Below are 14,464 nucleotides of genomic sequence, written 5' to 3' on the forward strand. Positions count from 1 at the left end.
CCTGCAGTCACACAGGCTGGCTCTGCCACTGCACCCAGGGGATGCCAGGGTGGGGCCCTGGCAGAGCTCAGTGACCCAGGGTTCAGTCCCATGGGACACCCTCTGAGGGCTGCTGGAGGTGGCGCACACACACACACACACACGAATTGAGAGGCCACCTCTTGCTCTTTCCTATCATGCCAGGCCACAACCTGATTCAGGATGCACCAGCTGTGAACTGAGGGTGTCATGGGAAGAGAGAGAGAGGGAAAGGAGACAGGAGAGCAGAGCAAGGCAACAACAAAATCCTCACGGCATGCCTGCACAGCAAGATATAGCTCTGGTCTCTGACCTGAATGAACACTCATAAACCTGTGCAGGCTTCTGAGGGAATCACCAGGGTTTTACCAAGGAAGAAAGAGAGGGATAGAAGAGAGGTGTCCTAATGCACAAAAACGAAGAACAGGGACCTCTAAAAGCAAGAACTTTTCTATGAGCAAAGGAACGAACACAAAGGAGTGTGGAAGAACTGAGGTTAAAACAAACTCGGTGAGAGACCAGACCAGCTCCACCGCGTCCCAGCATGATGCAGAAACCAAACAAAGGGTCTCGCTAGAGGCACACAGTTTCCCAACAGGCCCTGGGCAAAATGTGGGACTACAAACTTCGAAGGAAGAGCAGAGCTTCCTTGGTCTCAGGCAGGAGGACCACATCAACTCTTGTTTCTCAGGGTGGCCTCAGCCTAAGGCCATGGTTACAGTCTGAAGCCATGTTCTGTACGTGGTCATAAACGTCCCCCATCTGCAACCGTAACACAACCGACCGATGGGATGCAAGGGACATCCTGATCTCCACGCCTCTGGAAATCGCTGACATGGGAATGAACCAACACACAGGCCTTCAAAGAGAAGATTTTATGGACGCTTTTATACACATACACAAATATTTTAATATAATGGTAACTGAAATGTTATCCATATTCTTAGTACTGTCATAATTAACTAAAAAGATTTTTTTAAATTTTGTAAAAATGACATATTTTACACATCTTCTATTTACAGTTGCAATATACTTAAATGTTATAAAACATCCACTCTGACTTTTAAAATATATGTATACTAGGACTTGGTATTAGATATATTATAATTTATAGCAAACTTAGGGCGTGCTGTGTAGCTATCTGTTCAATGGAAATCTTGTAATCAGCCTGACTTAATAAAGACTGCTCAAAACCAAAAATTGACAACAACAACAAAAAGACAGGGAATGTGCAAATCTTGGGGCAAGCAAAAATAAAAAATAATAAAAAAAAATAATCAAGCTTGCAGTTTTAAAAAATATCACCGTGAAGACTTCCAATAAATTAAAATCATAACCCACAAATCCTTTTCCTGGTATTGTCCGTGGTCAAATTATTTTTCAGTACTATTAAACTAAAAGGAAAACAAAACAAAACGACAACAAAAAAACAGGTCTTTGCAAGGCTGCATGTTCCCCATGCCTCAGTCAAGCATCAGGATTTGATGGAGTGGTTGCTGCTGGCGCAGACGAGCTGGTTCTATTGATGACTCGTGAATATGTGCGCTCCATTCCTTGCTGTTTTGCTGAATCCTCCTTGTATGCAATCTTTTCATAGAAAAAAAAAAAAAAAGAAAATATGCAACAGTCAGAGAGCTCTGTATAGCTATCTCAGTTTCTGCAGTGCTTATCGTCTAACCAGTGATTTCCCACCTTTGGCTTATTACACAGTGATGCTAAGGATCTGGCAGAGGGAGAGGATCTCTGCAGGGGGGCCAGCAGTGACCAGAGGCTGCAGGGAGAGGGAGGATGTCCTCTGAGCTGGGGGTGAACTGTATGCCATTTGTCCCTGGCCACTCGTGCTATTACTGTGTCACACAGCTCCTGGCACATCTTTTTTTTTTTTTTTTTTTAATTATTTATTTATTATTATTACTATTATTTTTTCATCAGGAGGGAGGCTCCTGTTGAGTTGCTCCACTGACCTCCCCACGTTCATGACTAGGATGCTAACAACTCGTGTCCCAACACTGGCACGCTAGGCATGGATGATGCAGTGCACACACACAGCTTTTTTTTTAATTATTATTTTTAAACTCCCCGAAAAAGGGAGTCATTAGACATGAAACTAAATGAACATAGCATGTAGAGAAACCTGCAAGTGAGCAAGTACATGACATTAAATGAAAAAATAGATTTAAGAAAAATGAACATACCACTTTTGGCTATAGTATTGAGGGAAATGTTAGACAGGGAAGAAGAGAAGCTGTATAAGCAAGGACCATGACAGAGCTGTCAGAAAAGAAAAACAAAACAAAACGAGAAAAACACATGGTGATGAAAGAGTCACTAGCAGTGGGTGAGCAAACAAAACCTTCTTGATTATGACAATGGCAAAGATGGCAAATCTTGTCGTGGAGAACACAGTACAGTTACAATAGCACCTCAAGCCTTCCAACTGCAAAATAAATATTTCAGCTACAATTTACAGCGTGTGATTTATCTGAGGCAATGCTCTGCTCAGAACAGGAAGCTCATGCATTCCTTGCAGGAGGACTACATTGTTCCCCAAAAGCCACACTGCTTAGAAAACTGTGCTGTCATTTGTAAGTACCCACAGGGCAAAAAGTAGGAAACTAGTTTTCAGCATGGACTTCCAGTCTGCTGGTTTTGGTTAAGCAGATGTCAGTTTTGCCTTTTGCTGGATGAACTCAGCGTTACATATTAACATAGTTATGTACAGGTAATTTTGTATTATTTAGTCTCTTCACTTACGTAAAGAAAACTCAGAGCTCATTGATACAGATATAAATACAGGTGTGAATATTTAATAGGACTCGCTGAATATTTAATGCATGCTCAAACTCATGGGCTGCTCATGACTAATTTAAGTTGACCATTCGTTTTCCATTTTGTGGGGAACACAAGAAATGTGTCTTCTGTACATTGAGTAGATAGCCAAAATAACTTCCACAGGGGAGGCATGAACAGTGTGTAACAAATGATACCTTCAGTATAACAAAGAGATAAATATTATTTACTATAAAATTACTGGAATGCTTGAGTTTCACAGATCTTTATGCACTGAAACAGGAAGAGAGCACAACTCACAAAAGAGCAACCACTGAGCTTGACTCCCAGCTGGCAGGCACCAAGGCCTCAAAGCAATTATAAGGCTTATACCCTTTATACCCTGTGAAAAACTAGCTTCATTCCACAGTAAGATTAACAATGGGACAAAAACTCTCATAAATCATTATTCTCCTCACACGTGAAGATGAATAATATAGCATGGTCCAGTGGGGTAGAATCAGGCAGTTCCGTGAGATGCCATCACTGATACCACCGGTTAACGCTAATCTGTGCTATAGGCAACTGGAAACACAGTGCAGTTACCAGGGAATAAATATTTCTTGGGCACAATCTAAAGTGGCCTACTCATAACCTTGAAGAGAAGCAATTAATCATGCTTTAATTTGCACTTACTGTGCAGAATAATTCAATTATTATTTCCATTAAAACAGAAAACATAGTAAAAAGGATCCGCATGGACACAGCGATGGAATAGTTGCCAGTGTGAGCTTCAGTATTTTGGGATGCACTGCATTTAATTAATGCATGCTTATCTTTCTAAAGCTGCTAACAGTTGAAATGGAATTTTAACATGGCGTGTATTGCAAGTGCACTTAAAAATAAGTCATTCTTGCTCTGAAAGTTGAATACAAACAGAAACTATGGAGATATCTCCTCCAGTTATAAGCTAGGTCTTTAATTAAATATCTCACAACTATAGGATAAACCATGCAAGCATAAAACACTAGTTTAACTGAGTATCTTTCTATGCCTCTAAACCTCAGTCTGCAGTCTCATGATGCTCTACTTTTCACTATCTAGAAAGATAGGCAGAAGACAAAATTTTTGTCAGAAAAGCAGATTCATTTTATATAATGCAGATGAATTAAAAAAGGATTGGAACTATGTGTTCTGAGTGACTGTTGCACTGCCAGATTTTACTTCTAGTATTTTGCTTTAGAGCTTCATTTGTCAAGAGAAGAAAGTCAGCTACCCACACTCAGTCCCAGCCACCAGTAAATAGATGATCTAACCTGTTCGTTCATAACTGCAGAGAGTTCGCTGAGCATATCCTTATAATGAGACTTCATTTCTCCCTGATATTCAAATTGGTCCTCCTTAATAAGGCGTTCGTTGACATCAAGAGCGTGCCCACATGCATCTGCAAATTGCCTACAAGCACAAAACCACAAAGAAAAACCATACAAATATTGCAGTAATGAAAAAAAAGCATACACAAAACTATACCTCTTTCTCTCCTTGCAAATTATACCTTGTTAGAAATGAATTTCAGAAATCATTCTCAGAAGAAGAGGAACACTGGCTAATGGGATAGCCCAAAACTTCAGTAAATGCCTTCTTGAGAATGGCTTGTAAGATAGAGCAAATGCAGATGTAAATCAGCGTACTTCAAGTCAGCCTAATTTTGTGTCACACTACTCCTTACTCATACTATGCAGAGGGTGGCAAGCCTAAGTGTTTACCTGAAGATTTCCTTCAGAAGCTTAACTTGGTTATCAGGATATCTCTTCGCATTTGTTTCTTCCAGAAAAGCTCGAGCATAGGCCATTGGTCCAGCATTTACCTGGGGGAGAAATACACAACTTAGGTGTAGAGAGCAGGTAGATTACTGTCCTCTCCTCTTGCATCCTGAGGCTTGGGGACTGGCCTCAGGCAAAGCTGTCCTGAAGAATATCAGAATCACTTCTCTTGCCATTAGGATGAAACCTGAAGAGTTTTGCTGAGAAAAAGGGAGCGAGTCAGCTTTGCACAAAGCACAGATCTCTGCTGGCCTCTGAAGGTGCTCAACTTGTTAGCCATCTAGAAAACCCAACATTTGAAGAAATTTCAACTAGAGTCCCAGGAATACATGCACCTCTCACCAACATCAACTTTTATAACAGGAAATGACAAAACTAATCCTAAAAAACTTCCCTTTTAAAGTATTTGCATGGTTGACTCTGTGACACGTTTTATTCTAAAGTGACACAATAGTCTTTTTAGAACAGTCTCAACATTTTTTTTGAGAAGATTTGACAGAAGTAGTCATGTTTGCACATAAATCTAATGCTCATCAACATCAGTGGAAAGCTTTCCACTGCCGTATGTTTTCTGAGCAGGTTCCAACAGCACTGGAAAACAAGAAACAACCAGAAATATGAAATTGACAAAACAGGTCAGAAAGGGTAAAAAAAAAAAAAAAAAAAAAAAGAAAAAAAAAGAACAAAGATTTAGGTAGATGCATTGAAGAGGAAAATGGCAAATTTCCATTACCTTGACACTGACACTTCCTTGGAGTTTGAGCTGCAGTCGGATCATGTCCACTTCTTCCATTGTGCAAAGCTGATTGAGCTCTGAGACCTTTTTGGACATCTCATCAATCGCTACTTCGATGGGGTTCAACTCTGTGCTCGTTTGGCTTATGACTTGAATACGCTTCTTCACGTAGGGAAACAAGTGACTGGCTACTCGAAAGCAAGAAATGTATTAGCATCAAATGTATTACTCACCCAACAAGACAGTATTTAAGAAAACAAAACAAGTCCGTCAAAGGTTTAGATTGTGTTAACTTTGACAATATCAATCTCTTTATCAATGCCTACAAACTGAGTTTTAATCATCAAATGAGCAATAGAATTCAGCAGGTCCAACCTGATTTTTTTTTTTTTTTTTTTTTTTAGACCTGGTACATTTGGAAAAAGAGTTTCCTTTGAAATGACCATTGTTTGCTGCTGAGCTTTATCAGATCCATGTGGCTTTCACCACTCAGATTCCAAAAGCTATCAACCATTCTTCTGAATCAAAGCGCCAAACAGTAAGCCCATAATGAACTTCAAACACCTCAAGACATCCCATCAAAGTACCACTCACCCACAGATGAACACATTATTGAAGCACCATCTTTAAAAAAGCAAGGAGTTAATTTTAGTATTCAATCTAAAGACTACTTATGGGAGCTGGTGGAGGAACCATTCATCAATAAAACCATTCCTTCCAGTGAAGCCATTTTCACAGATCTGAAAGAGTTTGGCAGTGATACAGTATGGCACATTGTCTAAAAGGAACTGTTTAATAACCTTTTCCTGACTGTCCAAGACACTTTGGAAGACCTCTCAAACTCCGTATATGCCCTCCTCCAGCAAGCACGTGCTGCCGGGCAGCTCAGACCTCAAGGAGCTCCATCATACAGGGTGACTGTTCCCATGGACAGCAGGAAACCAAAGACTTCCAGAACTAGAAGCACAAGTAACAACCAGGAGCAGTAGAGAGCCAGTGACCCACAGACTGCAGCCAGACCACACTCATCCTCTGTGTGACGCAGGCAGCAGGGCTTTGGAGCAGGGTGCCTAGCAGGTACTGTTCCAGCCACCCAGTACCTCTGGCCATGCACAAAACCTGCCATTAGTCTTCCAGCTGTACCAGTAAGCCTTGTTTTCTTCTCCAACTAAAAGCATTTCTGCTTGCATAGGAAGCAAGTGAAAGTATTTGACTTTATCCAAAGGAAAAGAAGGTTTCCTTTACAGGAAACTTTATAGGCACTGAGCCGAGGGAGGTGCCAAAGGGAAAGCAGGGGACAAGAGAAGGCCAAATTCCCACCTAACGCCAAAGATGGAGCCAGGCTAAGAGCTCTGGGAGCTGCTGACATTGTGTAATAACCTAAGGGAATTATTTCGAGGGACAAACAGCCTTCTCTGTTTTTGCCAGATGTACCATAACAGCTGCACTTTCAAGTCAAAGAAGCTACCTGCTTCAGTACATACCTCAAAACACCAAGTGCTGCTCGAGCACTTAAAAAACCCCCCACACAAGCTACTCTTCCTTTCTTCTTCTTACAAGCAAAGCTGTGTCATGTAACATGATGCCCCCAGACATCAGTGCCTCTTCTCTGACTTGCCAGAACAAAACTTTTAGGCAACTACGCCTATACCGTAAGCAGCTTTCTTCACTTTGCCCTTTGGGGGAGGCACAAGCACTGAAGTCAGCGGGGAACTGGATTTTATCACTCAGGAGCCTTTGCTGTGAACATCAGCCTCCCTGCTCACTGCTGTTCATGAGAACAATGCTTCTGTCTCAGACAGTTTCTCATACTCCCAGCCAAAATTCAGACAGGTCAAGTTTCAGTAGTAGTTTCACAGAGATTTCAATCGTGATAAGGAACTGGATGTTTTCTGTTTAACATGACTCAGTAAGAACAGACACATCCAGTATTCCCTACATTCCTGTCTTAAAACAGTGACTGCATCCACTGAGCTGAAAAGCTTACCTCTCACTTTTAAAAACACTGTATAATGCATCTTACTCCACTTTTGAACAAAAATCTTATCTGCAAAGATTTACTCTTCTCAGCAGAAAAGGCACCCTACATTTCTTTTCCTTTGACTTGTTTATTATCAAAACAACAACGGGGCCGAGTGCTAAGCTGCTTCCAGCAGAACCACTCCCAAATTCCATCACTGTAAGATGCTAATAATTAGGAAAAATAAGACAGCTGATGACTCCACAAATGAAAATAACCTTACATAGGATGGCCCTCAGGACTGTAAGAAAGAACATGCTTTGCAAATGGACACACTGAAAAAGATTATTTGTCATTCTGTATAATGTGCTGTGCCCACTGCCTGCAGAAAACCTGGCATCGTGCTTGGCTGTCAAAGGCAGGGCTGGGAGGGGGGAAGCAGCAGCAGCAGACATACTTGTCAGGATTGTGCGCCTCTTGCACTGCTCTTCCACGCCTCCGTGCTTTTTTCCTGAGAGTGTGAAAGGCGTCTCAAACACAAAGCGGTTGATGTTGTGATGCATTTCGAAGTCGGTCTTCCGATCTTCAGCTTCTTTCTCGTCAAAAAAAGGCGTGACATATGTGACCTGAATATAGGCGTATTTTGGATCCAGGTCTTTGGGGTTGACCTGTGTAACAGTGGCAAACATAATAAAATTCATTTAAGTGTGTCAAACTGCCAAAGCATCCATTATATTCCTGATGCTTTTATCTATCACGGCAATACGGATGAAAAAGTGAGACTTCCAAATGCAATCTTTAGACCACAAATTAATACAAACATTTTAAACTAAGAGGCCTGTTAGAACAGTGGGCCTTTTGAACATAGCCAAAGGCAAAAGTGAATGAAAGATAAGTGAGAGAGAAAACAACCTGCTCCTGCATTACAGTAAATATCTGAGTGCCCTCTGCGTGCACACTGGCATATGCTTGCTCTCTTCCTACTGACTGTGTTGCACTGCACACAGTGCACAGGTTAGGGTCTTTTTTTGGTTACAAAACTAAGTCACACTGTTCACATTTATTCAAAATACTACTCACAAAACGCGAACTGTGCACTCGCTTTTCCCCCATGTGCAGGAATCACATCTTTCTCACCTTGTTGGAATCCTGGATGATCTTCACGTTATCTATTCCAAACTTGTCCGCATACAGTTTGAGCAGCCTCTGAGAGATCTCAGACAAGCCAGTTAATTTGGGTTCTTTATAGATATATTCTTTTCCTTCCTCTTCTTCAAAAAAACCCTGTTTGGAAAGAAATGGAAGGATATAGTGAACACAACAGGCAAGGCAAAGCCTAAATGAGGTGCTTACACCAGGCATCAGGGCTGTCCGTATGGAGCCTCCAGTATGCCATTTCCAGCACCTAAGGTAAAGGCTTGCCTCTCTCCATCCTTGCAGACACATGCCTAGATGTCTGCACGTATACTGGTTTGGTGTCTCCTAAGTTACCCAGGAAATAACCCATACACATCTATTCCTGTAGGAGACCTAGCTGTTTAATTTTGCCAAAAAGCTCGATCTTGTTAGGGTCATTTACTTATTGCACTGGGTACATGTGTCAGAGCTTTAATGAAAGGCTCTGCTGAAGAACTGAACAAGAACCTGGCAGACTTCAGAAGAAATGCCGAAAAATAGCAGCATCACATCACACGCAGGTGAGACACTCAGCTGCTACAAGATGAATAAGTACATCACACACTAGGGGAGCAGCTCTCCCAGCTGAGCAGAAAGCAGCAGCTGACCCATTAGGAAGCACTGGATTTATCCCAACACCACGGGCAGCACCAGCCCTCCTTCTAAGTTTTCATATGCCACTGATGAAATTTGGCAGTGTTAAATACTGCAGCTGTCCCCAGACACTCCTCCTTTCACCTCAATGCAAAGTGACCCAGAGGAAGATTCCTGAAGCTGCAGGGATAGAGAGGAAAAGAAAGACAGCATTAATGATGCCAGACCCAAGGCCCTTTACACTTAACGTGATGTAGCTTGGACAGGTAATTCTACGACATGCCTTAGCAAATTGTGATCTGCTGAAAACTAGCAGAGCACAAGTGAATGAAGTCAGGGGATCTGCCAAAATCTGTGGCAGGTATCCATCCAAAAAAAAATAAAAAAATCCAGCCCTTCCATGTTGAAGTGTATTCCAAACTTTGGTTGCTAAAATTATAGACCAGGCAAACGTTTAAAAAGATATACAGGATTATGACAAATCAGTTAGAAATTGTTGATGTTTGTTTAGGAACAAAACCCTGAGCTTTGTTTTAGCAGGGCTTGACAAGTACGTACATCTGTGGTTTCTCCTTCAGTCAGGACAAGGGGCAAGAAAATCATCTGTGTTAATTTGGCAAGTGCCAAGAGCACTGTGGGCATTACCAGAAACAAGTGACTAATAATAGCAGCACTGGCAGCTTGTCTGATAGCATCTTAATTAGTCTCACCGTGACCTTCTAACATTGTGCCATTCTTAACAATATTATCAATTAATCTTTATAGGCTTGTGAAGACCCACACAGGTAATTAGAAACAAATCTAGAGCTCAACAGCTGACACCCTATAAACATTTACTGAGCTAGGCAGGCAACTGACTTTTTATTGATTCCACTGAGAAAATCTGCAGGATCGTAACCTGGTTTCTTATCTTGTTTCCATTGAAGAAAGACTGCTATGTGAAAATAGCTGAAAAAGTCATTACTTTAATGCAACCATACTCAAACACGCAGCTCAGGATTGCTTCTGTCAAAAAACATCTGTTTTCTGTTACCATTCAATGCTTTTAACAAACAACAAAGCAAACACCAAAAACAACAGCAAAAACTGTTTTCCAAATTAATCACAGAGCAAGCTAAAATATAGCTTATCTTCTTATCCTAGATGCTGTTTCTGTGTATGTTTGCACGTTGCAAGAATGTTTATATGTAAACGCCAAATCTCTGTGCTGATGCTGCATACATAGCACACTAGGATGACATTTGTGTTAATGGCTTTGCTTGGGAAATAAAAAAAAAAGCAACACTCCCCCAAATAAACAGCTAACAGATTTAGTCTTGTCTCTAATGCAGGGGATATCATTTAAGTACATATTCCCTGCAGTATTTCAGCTGACAAGTGACAAGCAGAAGTTAATTGTGAGCTATAAATACTCGTGTCTGCCATATGCTATATGTCTGGCAAAGACTACTGAAAGCAAGATTAAATACTTTTTAGGAGCCAAATATCTTCCAATTCAAGGATTTTGAAATATTAAGCAACCATGGTCACATTATCAATGCATATCCCTAGACTATTTTCACACTGGCTGTTTTTGCACTGTAAGAACAATGCAGCCTTACAGATGAAAATCATTACGTGGAGCAGCTGAATGTAACAGGAGGGAGAACAGCTTCACAGACGGTAGGTTATTGGTTTCCACCAAGCTCTGATGTGCCGAGAGTCAAGCTGTGCCCCAGGACTGTCGGCGTGGGAGCGCTGGAAGGGCCCTTCTTCCTCCTTGTACGGCCGCAGGCGCAGCCCTTGAAGCTCACAGTAAATCTGAGGTCTTCTCTGCCCTTTGCTGGAAAAGCACGCGCCGTTCCCCCAGCAGGATTCTGAGGGAAAGCCTTCTGCCTCTTCTAAGGTGACCTTTATGCAGGCCAGGTGCACGCCGGTGGGAAAAGATATTGCTGGCTTACGTGGGCTAAAATTGGCTAATGGTCCAAACCCTACCGCAGCAAGCATGCCCCCACCAGAGTGAGAGAGGAAAGCATCCCCACAACGCATTTGACTGAGCACCAGAGACTTAGCCTTCAATCTTTTTTTGCATATTATCCTGTTCTACTGTCAGATCTGGACATTGTGATTCTGCCCCATCCTAGTAGCAGCACCAAACTACTGCAGTTCCAGACAGGAACTCTCCAGACAGGAATCCTTTTGCTGGTGGGTGTCTAGGAAGACAGTGGGCTTGTTGCACTCTTCGGTAAGGAAGCTATTCCAGCTGTTTCATCACATTTGGAAAAGGGAACACACCCTGCGACCTTCAGACATAAACCTGCAGTCACCCTACCGCTGTGACAATCTGCCCTCCAGCTTCCAGAGCGTGCACAGGTGGGAGAGCAGAGCCTCAGCTCTGCCCTTACTAACACTGCGCTGAGCCGTGTCTCGGATGTTCTTTGCTTATCAGCACAATACAAGTTTTCAGCTATTCAACATACTTAGCAGCTGATTATTATTATTATTATTTTACTTCAACAAAGATCTTGGCTTCTCAAAACACACCTGTGAATAAAATCACGGTCCCTGGCCCATAGCAGGCGCGGCCACTTGGTGGTGGCAGTGAGATGCTGTCACCAGAGGCCCGCAGCAGTCTGCAGCCCCAAACAGCAGTGCCCTGAAACCCGGCTCTCTGAAGCTGCAAATAAAGCTCGCTGGTGACATCCTGCCTAAGGAATAGGCTCATTCGGCTCGTCCTTCCAGAGGGTCCCTAAAGCAGTGTAGTAACCCAACACCACCTCTGCCTTTGTGTGAAGAACCATTTCTAAAACATTCTAGTAGAGCTGCAGATTTCCTTTTTCCACTAAGAACCAACCCCCCAAATCCTACCTTGCTGACACCGCAAAATACAAACAGTATGTGCAATATTATTTTATTCTTTAATTAATTCTCTGTAGTTTCTGTTACAGTTAAGAAATACCAATGTTTAATGTTCACAAAGCAGAACATATGTTTATTGATACAACTATCAATGGATGCACATGTAATAACACATTTTTTTAAACGTGTGCTTACACTTATATCTACCCACTTTTTTTTTTTTTTTTTTTTTTTTTTTTTTTAATTTTTAATAGAGCAATGTGCCTATAAGACTGAGAAGGAATCCCATACCTGCATACCAAGTGTCCTTCTGTGGCATTTCCCTTGCAGTGGCCTAAGCAGAGCAATTCATATTGGTACCTAGTAAAACCTGCAACCGGTAGCTTTTGGAAACAAGTGTGCAGTCTGCCTTCAACGCAGACAAGAGAATAACTTGTAATGATGCAAATGAACTGGCCACTGAAACTGCTCTGAGCACGGAGGCCTGCAGGTACTCTCGGCAGCAGAAGGACCACAAGTCCCCGTGCCTTTCCACCTGCACAGCCAAACTGGAAGCAAGTGGCACAAGGGAAAAGGGACTTGCCAAAACCCAGAAAGGAAACTCTGAATGGAAAACTGCACAGTAAGTGGGAACACATGATTCTCTCTCCTTCCCCTCCCTGGTCAAGGCTCATCTGTAACTCTTGATGTGGTGCTTCGTGTATTGCCTTCCTTGATCATCTCTGCACATTCAGTGCTATTATCCTCAGCAAATGAGGCACCAGTAACGTTGATGGGAATTATCTACCTTCAATTATTTGCACTGTGCCATACGCTTTAGTCACTATGCCTCTGCAAGGAGCAATACAGAGCAGTCCCACTTTCTACCACATAAAATCTCATCTGCAAAAGGAAATGAAGGAGCTGTGCTTGCTTGCATTTAGAGCTCAGTATTCATGTGCACCAGGGAATAAACCGAGCAATACACAGCTATGAAAAAGTCATATGCTTTAGAGCACTAAAGCTGTTTAAATGAAGTTGCCCTTGTGGCACCGGCAGCTGAAGAGTCTTTGTGCTGTAACAGATTTTAACCCAGTTGAGCAGAACTGCTGCAGCTCAGTTACCCACTCGCAGGCAGCTTTAAGCCACAGACTTGGCCTCTGGGGAGAAACAGCATGTACCTGCACTGTCTCAGGGACAGCCCTGGCAAGAAGCTGGAAGCAGAGAGTCCCATTTCCCCCCTCCACTGCCCCCCATCTTGAGGAAGGGCATACAGAAAACTCTACCCTTCCTCAGGTAGAGCAGCTTGCTTTCTTGCATTTGGCAAGCTTTGCTGATTTGCAGGAAGAGCCAGGACTCACCATTCCCCCCTGACTCCCAATTTGCTTGCTCCTAGAGGGGAGTACTGGGCCTGTGGTTGCACCCTGCTGAGGGTGCTCCGATTACCACTGCCACTGACTGCAGACTGGCAGCAGCCTTCCTCTCTGGAGCTGCTGCACAGGCCAGAAACACAGCCTTGCATTCAAACAGCATTAGTGCGACACTGAGTTTTTCAACAGAGAAACACGGGGTCCAATCCTGCACCCAGTGAAGCTGAGAGAGAAACCGTCACTGAGATGAGGTGACAGCATTGAGCCCCACAGTGCACACAACACGGTGACAGATACAGCGTTGTAATTTGGGTAGCTGAACAAACAAAAATTAGTTTGCAGGATGCAACGATGAATGGAACAACGTTATTTCATCTGCCACAAACCAAAGAATCAGGAGCGCAGGAAAGTTAATGTTAAGTAACAGTACAGGGAAGGATGGAGGACGTGTGAGAAGAATTAAACAAAACATGCAACTAGACTTACCACAGCCTTGAATAAGACCAAAAGGAGAAAAGAGCAAATTTCTGCATTAAAATCCAATTAGCAAACAGAATGATTCACATCAATCTGTTGTTTACACACCTTTTTATTTCAGAGTAAAGGAAATTGTATGCTTGCTACAAAAACAGGTCTTAAAAGGACATGCTGGATTGCTAAACTGGTTTGTAGTGCAAGAAAGCACAAAAAAATGCTTAGAGGATGCTGAAGCACAGCAGAGGGAATAAAACTACTCTACAGTATATTGCACAGAATCAGAGGTGGCCTGAAAGCAGAAGTCAGTCAGCAAGAAACATAACAAACCGTCTACTGCATACTGCTCATTTTAAACTTTATTAGAAGAGAGGGCCATATGTGGAAGATGCTTTACCTGGTTTCACTTAAGTTTTATTCTTAAAAAAAAAACAAAACCAAAAACATGCCCTACCTCTGTCTCCGCTTTGCTTGCTGATATCAAGAACTAAAGCTGATGTACATGTCTGTTCTCCATTCCACCACTAACCCACATCAGTTTACACAGATGCAACCAAGTGTTCTCTTTTCTCTAAAATCCTCCCTAGAATTTGACCCATGATGCACTTTTTACCCCATGACTCACTGTCAACTGCTTCCCTGCTTTAGCTTTCCCGAAATACATCAGGATCAGAAGAACCTGGCTGAACTCTAAGCACCTGTCAGAGCAAAAAAAACACAAGGCAAC

At 42.4% G+C, this 14,464-nt stretch overlaps 1 protein-coding gene and 1 long non-coding RNA gene across 17 annotated transcripts in view; both read right to left on the reverse strand.

The window, feature by feature from the left end:
* Positions 1-878: 878 nt before the first annotated feature.
* The window catches only part of DOCK10 (dedicator of cytokinesis 10), a 148,026-nt gene continuing 134,440 nt past the window's right edge, over positions 879-14,464 (reverse strand). For 13 of the 16 annotated variants that reach the window (XM_068691437.1, XM_068691436.1, XM_068691441.1 and 10 more), the window contains 7 exons: positions 8,444-8,590; positions 7,764-7,974; positions 5,344-5,534; positions 4,554-4,654; positions 4,104-4,242; positions 2,214-2,289; positions 879-1,605 (listed from right to left, as the gene is read on the reverse strand). In XM_068691437.1, coding sequence (XP_068547538.1) covers positions 1,538-1,605; positions 2,214-2,289; positions 4,104-4,242; positions 4,554-4,654; positions 5,344-5,534; positions 7,764-7,974; positions 8,444-8,590 — 933 coding nt within the window. In that variant the 3' untranslated portion in view covers positions 879-1,537. The remainder of the gene's footprint in view (positions 1,606-2,213; positions 2,290-4,103; positions 4,243-4,553; positions 4,655-5,343; positions 5,535-7,763; positions 7,975-8,443; positions 8,591-14,464) is intronic. The other 3 variants (XM_068691444.1, XM_068691434.1, XM_068691445.1) reach the window with 1 other exon arrangement.
* LOC137860804 (uncharacterized) lies at positions 10,365-14,462 on the reverse strand. Its single transcript, XR_011099194.1, has 2 exons — positions 13,343-14,462; positions 10,365-13,278 (listed from the first exon to the last, which is right to left on the reverse strand). It is a non-coding gene; the product is annotated as an uncharacterized lncRNA (long non-coding RNA).

Source organism: Anas acuta, chromosome 9 (assembly GCF_963932015.1).
Source record: "Anas acuta chromosome 9, bAnaAcu1.1, whole genome shotgun sequence".
NCBI lineage: Eukaryota > Metazoa > Chordata > Aves > Anseriformes > Anatidae > Anas > Anas acuta.